The sequence below is a fragment of the Phragmites australis genome, chromosome 15 (genome assembly GCF_958298935.1).
Source record: "Phragmites australis chromosome 15, lpPhrAust1.1, whole genome shotgun sequence".
Taxonomy (NCBI): Eukaryota; Viridiplantae; Streptophyta; class Magnoliopsida; order Poales; family Poaceae; genus Phragmites; species Phragmites australis.
In genome coordinates, this window is record NC_084935.1 from 18,250,644 (window position 1) to 18,263,166 (window position 12,523).

Sequence of the window (12,523 nt, forward strand, 5' to 3'; positions counted from 1 at the left end):
GAGATGCAAGTCACTTTCTTCCTATTCTTTCTACCTCTTTTCCTTTCCTTTTTGAGAGGAAGTCAGCCCAATCTTATATGAGAGGCTCACCTGGCTCCCATACTCGGATGGACGCTGCCACCCCTCAAAATCCGGCCTCAACCAACTGCCTATCCTCCTCATCTCGCACGCCTCCGATCGAAGCGTCGCCCAGGAGACTCGGGAGCCCCAACAGAAGCCGCCGCCACCCTCTCCAGAGAGAGCACGGGGTGCTCTACTGCCCCTAGGGCAGTGCCCATCTGGAGAGAAAAGGAGCCGGTAGGCCTTGGGCCGAGTTGATTTTTTTTTTTGGACCGGCAGCAAGAAACAAGAAGCAGGAAAATAAAAACCCAAAGGCAATTTCCAACAGGAAAATCCAAAAAGTGACAACAGCTTGATCTGCACATACAAGTGTGCATAACTCAAAAAATAAGAAACACCAAAGGGCCATACGTGACTATGTGTGTGGTCAATTACCAAGTTGTAGATTTTATTATCCTTACATCCAAATGTTACTAACAGAGGGCCCCAAGGTACCCCCCAAATGTTACTAACACTGAGTCTTTCGCGTGCCTCCGCCGCCTCACCTCCGTTAGCACCAAGTCCGTTTGTTGTTGGTGGCGGTGGTGCCACTTTCCACCGAGCTTAATTTGAACCACAGCTGTGGCAAAGACGAACTCCAAATGCCGAATTGGAGCCTGCTGTTGTTGTTGCTTAATCTGAGGAATACATCTTTAGTCTTGCGTTGTTTACCTCCTAGCAAAATCTGGAATGAAAACAGTATGCCCAATATCTCAAAAAGTCCAGCGAAACTCAGCACCGGTGTGGCTTCACATGGAATGTGTACATGATGCTTCGTTCTGTTTTTTACGTTTTGAAACTTGAAAGTTGCTGAAACTGCTTGTATTTTTTGGTTATGATTTTGAAACTTGGTTACAACTTTAGGAACAGTTAGAAATTTCCTTTACACTCTTCCGAGATTTGAATCTTGGGTACGAAATTCAACAAAAAAAAAACATCAAAACATTGAGGTTCTCGTATGGAATTCTTGCAGAACTAAGGGTTTCGCTCTTAAGATCGCCTGGAACTAGGTTAAACTATAGTAACATTGCTTCGAAACTTGACTGAAGGAGTGAAAGCGCTGTAAAACTTGCTACACAGTCGGGAGCTCCCCTCCAACGTTATGCCATGTTTCTATGGTCCGCTCATCATGCCTTAGGAAGGAGACTAGAGAGATTTGTCAGCTAGAGGTGATTTCCAACACCATGATACTACACCACTGCCCAAAAATATAACAAAAAAGGAAATAAAAGTCATCACACACAGAAAATCACCTCTAAATTTAGAGTTCCAAGCTCAGGATCTAATGAAATGTAGAACAGCATCCTTTCCCTCTTGGTCAAATCACAACTGTGTCTATCGCACAGTTGTCAGACGAGTGGATGGGACCATCTAAGCACAATGGCCTCAACTGGTTGGATTTTCCTCTGTATATATCACACCATATATCTCAAACCCCGACCAATTTGTTCCCTAAATACATCCACAATATAGCATAACATCATCAAAAACGAGTTTACAGCTATTACAAGCCACCTTCAATTAAAGAATGAAATAATTATGTTAAATTAAAAGTACAATGCCTTGCCATTGCAGAACTCATTTTTCCTTCATCTTGGAAGCAGGCAATGCTGTAACACCACCCATTTCCTTTTCTGTACAAGAAGATTTTAGAGATATCGTTCGGCGTTCGCAGTTATAGTAAGGTTGCTGAGCTGTCAAGTTGCATGATAGATCGAAGATACTTGGTTCTCCATCTCACATCAACTCATGCCATGCTTCTTCTCTGTGGATGGTCTGCACTGATTGACTTTGGATTCGAAGAATGCTCCACCCCACCAATGCTTTTGGGTTCAGAAAGCCTCTTCAGTCGATCCCTGAATGATTCAGTTGTTACATTTTTCTCTTTCTTCACCCCAGTAAAGGATGGAACTGATTTACTCAGTCCATTCATACTGTTTGCTTTTTGAGGATCGCTCCCTGGACCCTTTCCGTTACCTCTTGAAGCAATCCTCTTTTGCCTCTCTAATTTAAGCCTCTCCAGTCGCTTTATTTGCTCGTCTTCCTGAAAGTTAGAAAAGTTACTAGCAAGTGGAATATACAGATGGTACAGCTACCAAAAATCATCGAGTCACAACAGAACCTAAGTATGAAACAATGTTTGACAAACTCGGCTACAAAGATATAGCACGAGGGAAAAAATCACATGCTATTTTTTTTCCTAAATGAAACTGGCCTTTTAAACAATAATAAATTGATCATCAGTTAGGTTACCAAATTAGAAAGGAAAATGTCATGACAAACAAAGTTCTCGAGCAGAATATATTTTTCAATTTTTTTCCTGAATGTAGATTACATTGTAGATAAAGTTGATAAGACTTCTGAATTATGGGTAACTAATATAGAGCTTAATCATCTGAAATTCTAACTCACAAAAACTTTCAGTAGCCATGTATTATTCCATGAAACTATGCAAAATTGCATTTAACCTTAGTTGGTTGACCCTTTGAAAAGGATGATGATAACAACCAAAAAAGGGTAAAGATATGAACATAAATGTCAGCGAGCCAGCTGTGATGATAATATCCTACAGTTACACCATGTAAGTTTCAAACAGATTAAATGCACATAAGGGAAATGGAATAAAATGTGCAATACCTGCTCTTTCTTCAGTTTCTGAAGGTCTGCTTTATATGCCCGCAGGTTTTGTGCACGTTTTTTAGCATCATTCAGTGGGGTCTTTGGAGCTGATAGTCTCCTCAATAAGGCATCTTTCCGTCTTTTATCTGAACCATCCCTTGCATTCCTTAGCTTCTCTTTCTCTGGCTTCTTCACATCAGCATCAATACCCGGTGAGATATCCTCTGCTGTTGTATCTTCCACCTTCACATTAGTCTGCATCTGCATATGGCTATCATAATCCATTGCCGGATCATATCCAAATGAAACATCTTCAGATCCACGCTCTGGCATCAAGTCATCTGGCTCATAGAAAAGTTGATTTCCAGACTTTCCATCTAATGTTTTCTGAATGCTCATAGGAAGCTCAACATCTATGTCAATAGCAGTTCGATTTTCTGCTCCAAAGTTATCCTGTGAGCCAGATCTAAGAGGAATCATAAAAGACTCATCAGCCACACCATTCACATTTTTGTCCTGCTTAGTGGGACTCCTGTATCGTGCCTCTGCAAGAGGATCCAACAAGCTACTTCTGTCTATCTGCCTTTCCTGATCATAAACCATGAAGTCGTCATTTGTCCCTCTCCTGTACCTTCCTCCACCAGCTTCTATCTCCTTTATTTCACCATCCATATAGCTTCTCCCTTCTCCAGACATCACAAGTTCATCATTGGAGACAATCCGAATAGCTCTCGTCCTCCCGCTAGCAGAATCAAATCCTACTGTCTTCCGTTCATGGACGTCTCCAGAATCCCGCTCAGCAAAAAGAATAGTATCAGCAGTGTTTACATTCTTTTTCCTCCTTGATGGGGGCTCTTTTTCACCAGCAAATAGGTCTGCATCATTAGATCTTGTTTTTTCTTCTGCTCTTAGCAAGAAATTTTGGAATGCATTCCAGTTGCCTTGGTCAGCATCTTGGCCATTTGATGTTTCATCCTTGTTATACTCATCTTCAGAGTCGAAAGTAGTTTTCCTACCCTCCTTTTTCTTTGAACTTGAGCTTTTATGCTTCCCTTCTCTTGATTTTGAGTGTGAATAATCACTATCCTCAGACCCAACATCAGAACTTGATTGTGACTCACTCTCTGATGAGCCATGCTTTTTAGATGTTACATTTGCATTCTTGATAACAACTACACTAGGCTTCTTCTTGCCTGACCTCTTACCCTTTCTATGCGGCTTGCGACCATGAGAACTTCCTCTTTCTGAACTGCTACGGTCACTTTCAACATCTTGGGTTTCTGAGTCCTTACTATCCGAGGAGTGCTTCCTCGATGATTTCCTTCCCGAGTAGTGGTACCTGGGGTCATCCACTGGAGGATATGGATGGTAGTATGGATTCACCCCAGGATAGAATGGCATGCCTTGCATAGGATAAGGTGGGTAAACAGCTGCACCAGATGGAGGATGCATTGCCCATGGGGGATATGCTGTCTGATATCCCATATGGTGGCCAGGCTTCTGATCTGCGAAGCAGAAAACAAATAATTTCTCAAGCTTCAGCAGTTAAGGACAATCGAAGGTGCTTAACAGAGTGACAGGACATGAACTAAATCTACGGTTGCACAATATTTTAACACAAAGATGCTTACTATTTAAATGAACTTTTCTGAGTGCATGAGACAACTTTCAATTAAGAACAAGCTGGATAAATATTGCAAACTAAAGAGAAAATTACAACCCATTCCATTCTTGAAGAGGAAAAATAGGATAGCACCTCCACCTAAAAAAGGTACCATGAATTGCTGATAGTTCATTTTTGTTCCTCCGCACAAACATAAGGAAACTTGAAACATAAAAGAATATTACTTTTCCTATGTACTTTCAGCAAATGCTTGAAATTGAAGTAACATGCTTAGCTTAAAAATTATACTCTTTTTTCGCACGTACATGTTGAATGTTTCAAATTGAAGTGGCATGCTTTCTTTTGGGAAGATACAAAAAAAATATACCAGCTTTAGCTCCATCTTCGCCATTTGCCTCTCCATTAGGAACTGACCCTGATTCCATGTTTTGCTTCATGTTGTCTCCCATAAACACAATGCCAGATGCATTAAATGGTGGAAATTCAGAGCGTGTAGACATTGCTTCAGGTTCAACTTCAATCCATTGTCCAGTTTCATGCTTTTGCTTCCACAGTTCAATGAATTGCGAACATGCCTTCCTGTTCATGGCAACATTAAGGCAGTTAGCATGCAAGATGTCCAGATGAAATTGTTATTAGTTGATGAAATAACTTGTGCAATTGCATAACTTAGTAATGCAGGATATTCAATATTAGGATACTGCAAATATTTAAAGTTCAAGACAGCACAAATAAAGAGAGCATGGAATATCACAGTTTCAGCTCACATTCACATTTTAATAAACCATATAAACATTTGATTAATCCACATTATTCTGAATTTAGGACAGGCCGTAATAAAAGAAATAGATGGTATAATCTTGAAGGCAAAATTAGCAGCCCTAGAGTCATGTTAAAAATACTCAAGAGACTAAGATAACTAGTTTAGTCCAGCATACAAAAATACCAAGTAAAGCTAAGGCTAGACTTACATCAGGCGTGAAGCACCAAATCGCTCAGCAAATGCAATCAGGTAACCCAAGTTGTCAATGTCAAACCCAGCTGCCACGGCACGAGCAAAAGCCATAGCCTGCTCTTTCCGTAAGACAGTTTTGCGGGATTCAAGCACTCTGAGCAGTTGAACTCTGCAAAAGTTGTAATGCATAATAAAAAAGTAATTCTGTTAGCAGCTTCCTAGTGTAGGGCAATACTCACAATAGTAAGAAACTAAATCTGATCACAGAGTATATATGCTGCTTGTTATAGAGATCAAGACAATAAAACACTGAATAAATAGTAATGTTCGCATATCTTTCTCAGATGTCTTAAATGCATTATTTATTTAAAGTACAGCTCTATTTGCAAGAAAATGTAAAGACTAATAACAAACATCTACATATAAAAAAATAAGATGTGTAAGTACTTTGAATTCTCCTCCTGTACTGTTGTTTCATTCTGCACTGGTGGCGTAGGATGTGACCCAGGCTGTCACCAATTAAATATCGCAATCAGATTGTAGTGTTGGACCATAATACATTTACAGAGACAAAACATGGCTTATCCATATGATCATACCTTGTAGACAACAATAGCCGTATCTGCAGCAGGGTCATAATTTACCCAGCCACCTATTAGTGGATAAATAATGTCAGGCATGTTGTAGCAATAAATAAAAAGATAGGATGTGGCAGGTAAGGCAAATAAAAGGATGAAACAGAATACCGTCCAGAATTCTAGTTGAGAGCAAGATTTTACTAAATATTCTAGGATAAAATTATAAGAATTCTATATCTAAATCAATTTAACAAATTACATGGTAAAACTAAAACTACTGGTTTTATAACTTCAATAGATAAGGTTGTCATTAACACAAATTGGCTCTTCCTTCATCCATGACATCTTGGAAATTTAATAATACATACCCAACTCTAACGGTCCCAGATGACACTAAACTTTTTTTTTGAGGAAAATGTCACACCAAACATTTTTTTAGGAAAATGTCACATCAAACTACATAATGACTAGATTCCAATAATCAGAGCGATTGCAGCTTGCATTTTTCTTTTTGATGGTCCAAGGAAACACAATATGCACTGTTCAATACAACATGCTCAAAAAAAGCAATCAAGGTGGTGCCATGTTATACCTTCATTGCTTTCAGTCAACTTTCTTCCATGGTCTTCTACCTTTTAAATGACAAGCAAGGACACGTCATCTCTCATCTTTCTACAAATACACAGTACCAACCCATAACATAAAGTTCTACACTTACAGATCTTAATCCAAGATTATCATTGCCCTGGATAGCAATGGCTTCCTCCAGCTGCAGGATCTCAGACTCTAGTGTCGTCACTCGCTCAAGGACCTCCGGAGTACTCACAAAACGCACAAATCTGCAACCAACTAACAGAAAATTGACCCCAACTGGTAATGCCATGAGTAAGTGTACAAATGTAGACACCAACCTCTCCACAGAGCCTCTCGTAAACCATGGTGCATCAAAGCCAGAGCTTGGTTGGAGCGTGATAGAGTACCCTCCCTTGGCAATCTGATCCTGAGCAGCCTTCAGGTGCGCCAGGAAGGGCTTCAGCAAACCAGATGCAAGCTTCTCCTTCCGGCCATTCAGTATCAGAACCAAATCAAACCTGAAACAGTACAAGGACAACTCCCGTCAGACATCTTGCACAGCGAGTTGACGGGTGCTACTGCCACAAGCATTACCAAACAGTAAGCAAAACCACGAAGTATATCTACATAATCAATCTGTTCTACTAATTTTAGCAATGATCACCAGATCTACTACTAATTTTAGCAATTATAATGAGACAGCCAAGCCCAACATGATAATAACAGAGACCAAAACATATCCTACTCCAAATTGCACCAAGATTACAACTATGTTCAATCCTGACACAAAAAAAGGAACCATCTTAGGACAGTGCAAATAAACAGAATTACTCTTAAGTAACCAAGCTGTCAAACTTAGGGCACATGGACCGTCACAAAAGACTGAACTTTCTAACCCCAAAATACTCTTGAATCAGTTCTTGATACCATTCCACAAACGAAAACCCAATGAACCAACGATTCACCGAAACAGCGCTGCTTCTTGAGCAGATCTAGAATGGTCTCACCTGGTCCGGGTGGGGGTGAGCTGGAAGACCACCGAATCCAGCCGCGCATCCGGCCTCATTGCTGAAGAATTCCAGGTAAGAACAGAACCCCCCCCCCCCCCTCTCTTGCTTTTCTCCCCTTTCTATCAGATCTTGCAGCCAAAAAGGAGCGTAGAAATCACAAGAAGAACCAGCGCTTTGCTTCTGCCGGATGCTAACCTCCGCACTGGGGGAAAGGGACAAGCAGAAAGGAGAGGCTAAAGTGGGAGGCTATAAATCTGCTGCTCCGGTGCGGAACCGGAGATAATATCCCAAGAAATTCAAGAACATGAGGTGGATGGAGCAGAGGGGAATGAGTAATTAAGTCCCAGTACTAATAATCGATGTGGAGCCGTGGAGGCTATAAATAATCCTCGGCACAAGAACAGTGTGTGACTGTGTGTGAATGTTTGGGAGAGTAGTAGCATTTATTACTCTTTAATCAATACTATATTACTATATATTAACGGTGGTGGAATAGACGCTTCGCTAGTGTAGCAGTGAAGTATACGTGTATATTGTATATATGTATAGATATATATGTATATATATACATATGAATATATATGTAATTTTTAAAAAATAGAAAAATGTCTAAATGAATATTAGTTACATTAATAAATAGGCTAAAAAATCTAAAATATATAGAAAAATATCTAAAACTCAAAAAATATGAAACAAATTTTTTTAGGTTAGTATTACTTTCACCTACATGTTAAAACTATGTGCATGCATAAAAGTACTATTGTTTTCTCTATAATTAATTTAATATGTTTAACATTAATAATTTCACAAATAAATATTGAAATGTATAAAATTTGTGAATTTAATTTTTAGTCTTCTTTTATCGTGCTCTACACAGTAAAATAAAAATAGGCACTGCATAGGCACGCTAATTAGACTAGTTAATATAATGCACAGAAGAAAATGGCAGGAAAAAGATGGCCTTTTTAACTTTGAGCCCTCGACTTTCATTGTATTATTACTAATTTAGCACTAATGGCATGCAAAGCTGAGTCCTTTGCCTATGCGTACATGGAAAATAGTACTTTGGGGCATGTTGCGAAGGCGCCATCTCAACCACCGTTGCAGTGTGACAGCCAAAGGAAAGCTTGAGCAGAAAGGGACGTGGCAAAAGAGGTTGTTGCCTTGCTGTATCACATTCACGGCTCGAGAAAATTTACACTGGCCAGCGGACACCAAGCTTTCCGACTTCTTTTTTCGTTCTCCTGCCATGCATATAGCACTGTCATGGTAGGTGCTTGCCGGAAGCGCCAAACTATTCCTGTGATTTTTCGTTTTAAAATTTTGTTCGATCGTGCATTTTGCCGTCATCTTGAGCGGGGGCTGAAAGTCATTCCCCGTGTTGCACTGCCATCCCCTGGATTGCTCAGGAAAGGCAAGCTAGAAAGTTGAGATAATCGGATATGTGTTACAGCAACTTTAAAAATTTTATAAGACCGTTAGCCGAGATGTGATGAATAAGGTTAAATCGAATGTTATATTTGAAACGAAATAGAAGAGTTATGAGAACTAGTTAACAGGCCCTCGCAATCCCGTCGCTAGAAAAGTTAACTAGGAAATTTCAAAAAGGATATTGTTGGGGTTGTTGTTAAGAATCTTTGATGATCCCTGGGCTCAGCTAGCATTCACGTCTCCTGAAAGCCATTTTCGGACCTTCAAACTTTGGAGTAACCATCTCTCAAAATTTTCACTATATAAAAAATAGATAAAAAAAATATGAAATAAGTGACAGATCATAACATAACCTGTCACTGATGATAAAAGTGACAGATCATAGTTGTGACCCGTCGTTTATAACTTATCATAAGTGACAGGTCATCCTAGATTAGTCATAGGTGACAGATCATAGTTATGATCGGTCACCTATTATGACTTATAAGTGGCGGGTCATCATAACCAATCATTGGTGATCATCCATCACTAGCCAATCATTGGTGACGAGTTAAATTGACCTGTCACCAATGACTAACTCATCAATGACGAGTCATTCTAACTAGTCATCAGTGATAGATCATAACTTGACCCGTCACCAATAACTTGATTAATATATAGAGCTATCATTTTATGTATTATGTTATATATATACCCCTAGGTATTCATACATATACTTAAGTTTATGTAGATACATATACACAACATATATATACACAATATTTTTATCTATGCAAAAGTGCATGTACATATACTCATATATATGTATAGTAGGTCAAAAAAATTTATTTTCCTCTTATTTTTTTCTCACCTCAGCAGCACTAGAATAGGAATTATTGTACAATTTTGCTCAAGTTTGATGTAAGGGGTGGCGGCTATGGACACAAACACGCGTTCCGAAATGGTGCAGAAACTTCCGGGGGCGAGAAATCAATCTTCCAAGCTGTTTTTGGCCTCGAAAAATTCTCCGAACACGATAAAACTGGAAGAAATGGATGTAACCTTTTCTATCGATGTCCGTAGAGTAAAAAAAAAAAATCAAAATCAGAGTTTGTATGCAAAAGTTATGCCCTTTTACTAAAAGCATTGTGGTTCAATATTTCAGGAGAAACATCATCAGTGATAGGTCATAATTATGACACGTCACCTATTACCATCGACAACGAAGGTTAAAAGGACAATATTACCTGTTTCTATCACAAGCACGTGATAGCCGAAGGGCTCTCCACCCCGGAGACCCAGTAGCAATAGCAACAGCAAGGCGAGGCCCCCGCTGCAACCCTAGGTGTTACAGTCGGCGCCACTGCCGAGAACACCATTCCACCCGAGCGTCAATCACGTTTGGTGGCACTCCTAACCCATATGGAGGAATTGCAAATGGCCCTACGAGTCGAGCAGAAAGCTACCCGCACGACCATCGCCGCCCACGTGACGACTAGAGCTGTTCCGACCCGAGTTATACGGGTCGATGAACTCGTCGATACCAGGACCCTGCACGTTCGGCCTCTTCGGTCATTGATGCCGCAACTCAGGGCCTGGCAGAAAGCCCCTTATACCATCGGATGAACCGGCGTCTAGTACGCATGGTGGAAGTCCTCATGAGCAAGTTAGAGGAATATGCGCGGGCAGAGGAGGAAAAACTCCATCGAAGGCACTCGCAAGCTACCGAGACTTCCCGTGCCAACCCCAAGAAGTCACTCTCACAGGCGGGATCATCACATACCCCCTCCCCCCCACCAAAGAGGGGCTTGGAGGAGGCTCATACCTCCGGATCCCAAAGGGGGCGGCAGCGACAACACCGAAACATCAACAACATCAGCCCAGTCTGTGGGGCTCCAAACCAACACCACCCCAGGGGACGCGGCCAGGGACGCCCCAGAGGCCTCCCGAAGTGATGCCGTGCTCCGAACCGGTGTTTAAAGGAGGAATCCTGGTGCACTCTACATGGCGCGGGACGAGGATGTAACACCGACAACTGCCGGACCCTCACTACCTTCCGAGAAGAGTACCTCGGGAGGCAGGTAGCCTTTGCCTTGACTAAGGAGGCCACCAAGGTGCAGTCCGAAGATCGCAGGCCACCGCCCAGCCGGCGAGTTAATCATCTGGCCTTGCGGAACCCTCCACAGCTGGCCCTACCTTCTCCACCCCGATCATCCGCAGAGCGGTACAACGACAAAGGGGTGTGAGGAAAATAGATCATCCTCGCTATAACCGGCAAAGGGAGCTCCAGCTGCACTTCAAAATGGCAGCGGTGAGACTAAGCACGTGGGGTACACCACATCGGAGCAACCAGCATCCATCGGCAGGCCCACGAATGGGCCGACGCCCCCGTGACATTCACCATCAATGATTCCAAGGGGGTAAAATTTCCCCACTCCGATGCTCTAGTCATCTGAGCCAACATCGCGTCGAGGTCCAAAAAATACTGGTTGATGGAGGCAGCTCGGCGGACCTCCTATTCATACATGCCTTCGACCAGCTCCGAATCCCGCAGAGCCGGCTCACACCAGGCTATAGATCCCTCCAGGGATTCAATGGGCCCCCTCAATGCCCTATGCCAGATAGAACTCCCGATCATCTTCGGCGAGGACTCCATAGCATGGACTGAAGTAATCACCTTCGACGTTGTGGACGTACCTTATACCTACAACGTCATTCTGGGATGAGCAACTCTGAACATATTCAGAGTTGTACCCCATCACAATTACCTCTGCTTGAAGATGCCCGGACCTCAGGGGCTGATTACTATCCATGGCGACCAAGACCTGGCTAGGCACATCGAGTATGGGTACCTGCTCCGCTCCCCGGTCGCCACATCCACGCCGTGATCCAGGAGGCTCTGAGGACCCTCTGTTGGTGCATCCCGGGCACCGCTGCCCTCCGAGGCCACAGCAAGAGGGGGACATAAAGCATGTCCCCATACATCCAGACCAACCCAACCGGACCTTCCAAATAGGGGTGGACCTCACCTCTGGGCAGGAAGCCCAACTTCTGGCCTCCTACAGGGTAACCTCGACACCTTCGTATGGTCCCCACAGGAACTCCTGGGAGTTGACCACTGCAGTATCGAACACTCTTTTCAAGTCAACCCGAAGGCCAGGCTCGTACGACAGGGGCTTCGCAAGCTCCCAGAGCAGACAGAAGCTGCAAAAGAGGAGGTCCATAAGTTACTAAAGGCTGGTGTTATCCGATAGGTCATCCACTCTGATTGGCTCTCCAACACCATCCTGGTCAAAAAACACAATGGGAAGTGGCATATGTGCAATGATTTCACATTGCTAAACAAAGTATACCCTCGAGATCCGTACCCCCTTCCTCACATCGACCAGCTAGTGGATTACACCACCGGATGTGAGTTGCTAAGCTTCCTGGATGCCAACTCTGGGTACCACCAGGTGTAGATGGCGATGGAAGATGAGAGCAAGACCAACTTCATACCCCCTTCGGGGTATACTGCTACATCTGGATGCTCTTTGGTCTTTGGAATGCTAGGGCCACCTTCTCTCGCCTAGTACACAAGGTACTACAACAGCAACTAGGCCACAATGTCGAAGCCTACGTGGATGATATTGTGATAAAAAGTTGGCTTGAAGCC

The 12,523-nt window shown here is 42.5% G+C and overlaps 1 protein-coding gene across 2 annotated transcripts; it reads right to left on the bottom strand.

Moving 5' to 3' along the window:
- Nucleotides 1–1,471: 1,471 nt before the first annotated feature.
- Nucleotides 1,472–7,898, bottom strand: LOC133892089 (COP1-interacting protein 7-like). Of its 2 annotated transcripts, XM_062332835.1 has the most exons (10): nucleotides 7,456–7,898; nucleotides 6,787–6,966; nucleotides 6,594–6,714; nucleotides 6,468–6,507; nucleotides 5,897–5,949; nucleotides 5,745–5,806; nucleotides 5,314–5,466; nucleotides 4,710–4,921; nucleotides 2,737–4,223; nucleotides 1,472–2,143 (listed from the first exon to the last, which is right to left on the bottom strand). In XM_062332835.1, exons 1-10 carry the CDS (start codon nucleotides 7,512–7,514, stop codon nucleotides 1,847–1,849), a joined length of 2,664 nt encoding a protein of 887 aa, XP_062188819.1. In that variant the 5' UTR covers nucleotides 7,515–7,898; the 3' UTR covers nucleotides 1,472–1,846. The 2 variants fall into 2 exon arrangements, with proteins under 2 accessions (XP_062188819.1, XP_062188820.1); XM_062332836.1 differs by lacking the exon at nucleotides 7,456–7,898 and having other exon boundaries at nucleotides 6,594–6,724; nucleotides 6,787–6,960.
- Between the last annotated feature and the right edge of the window lie 4,625 nt (nucleotides 7,899–12,523).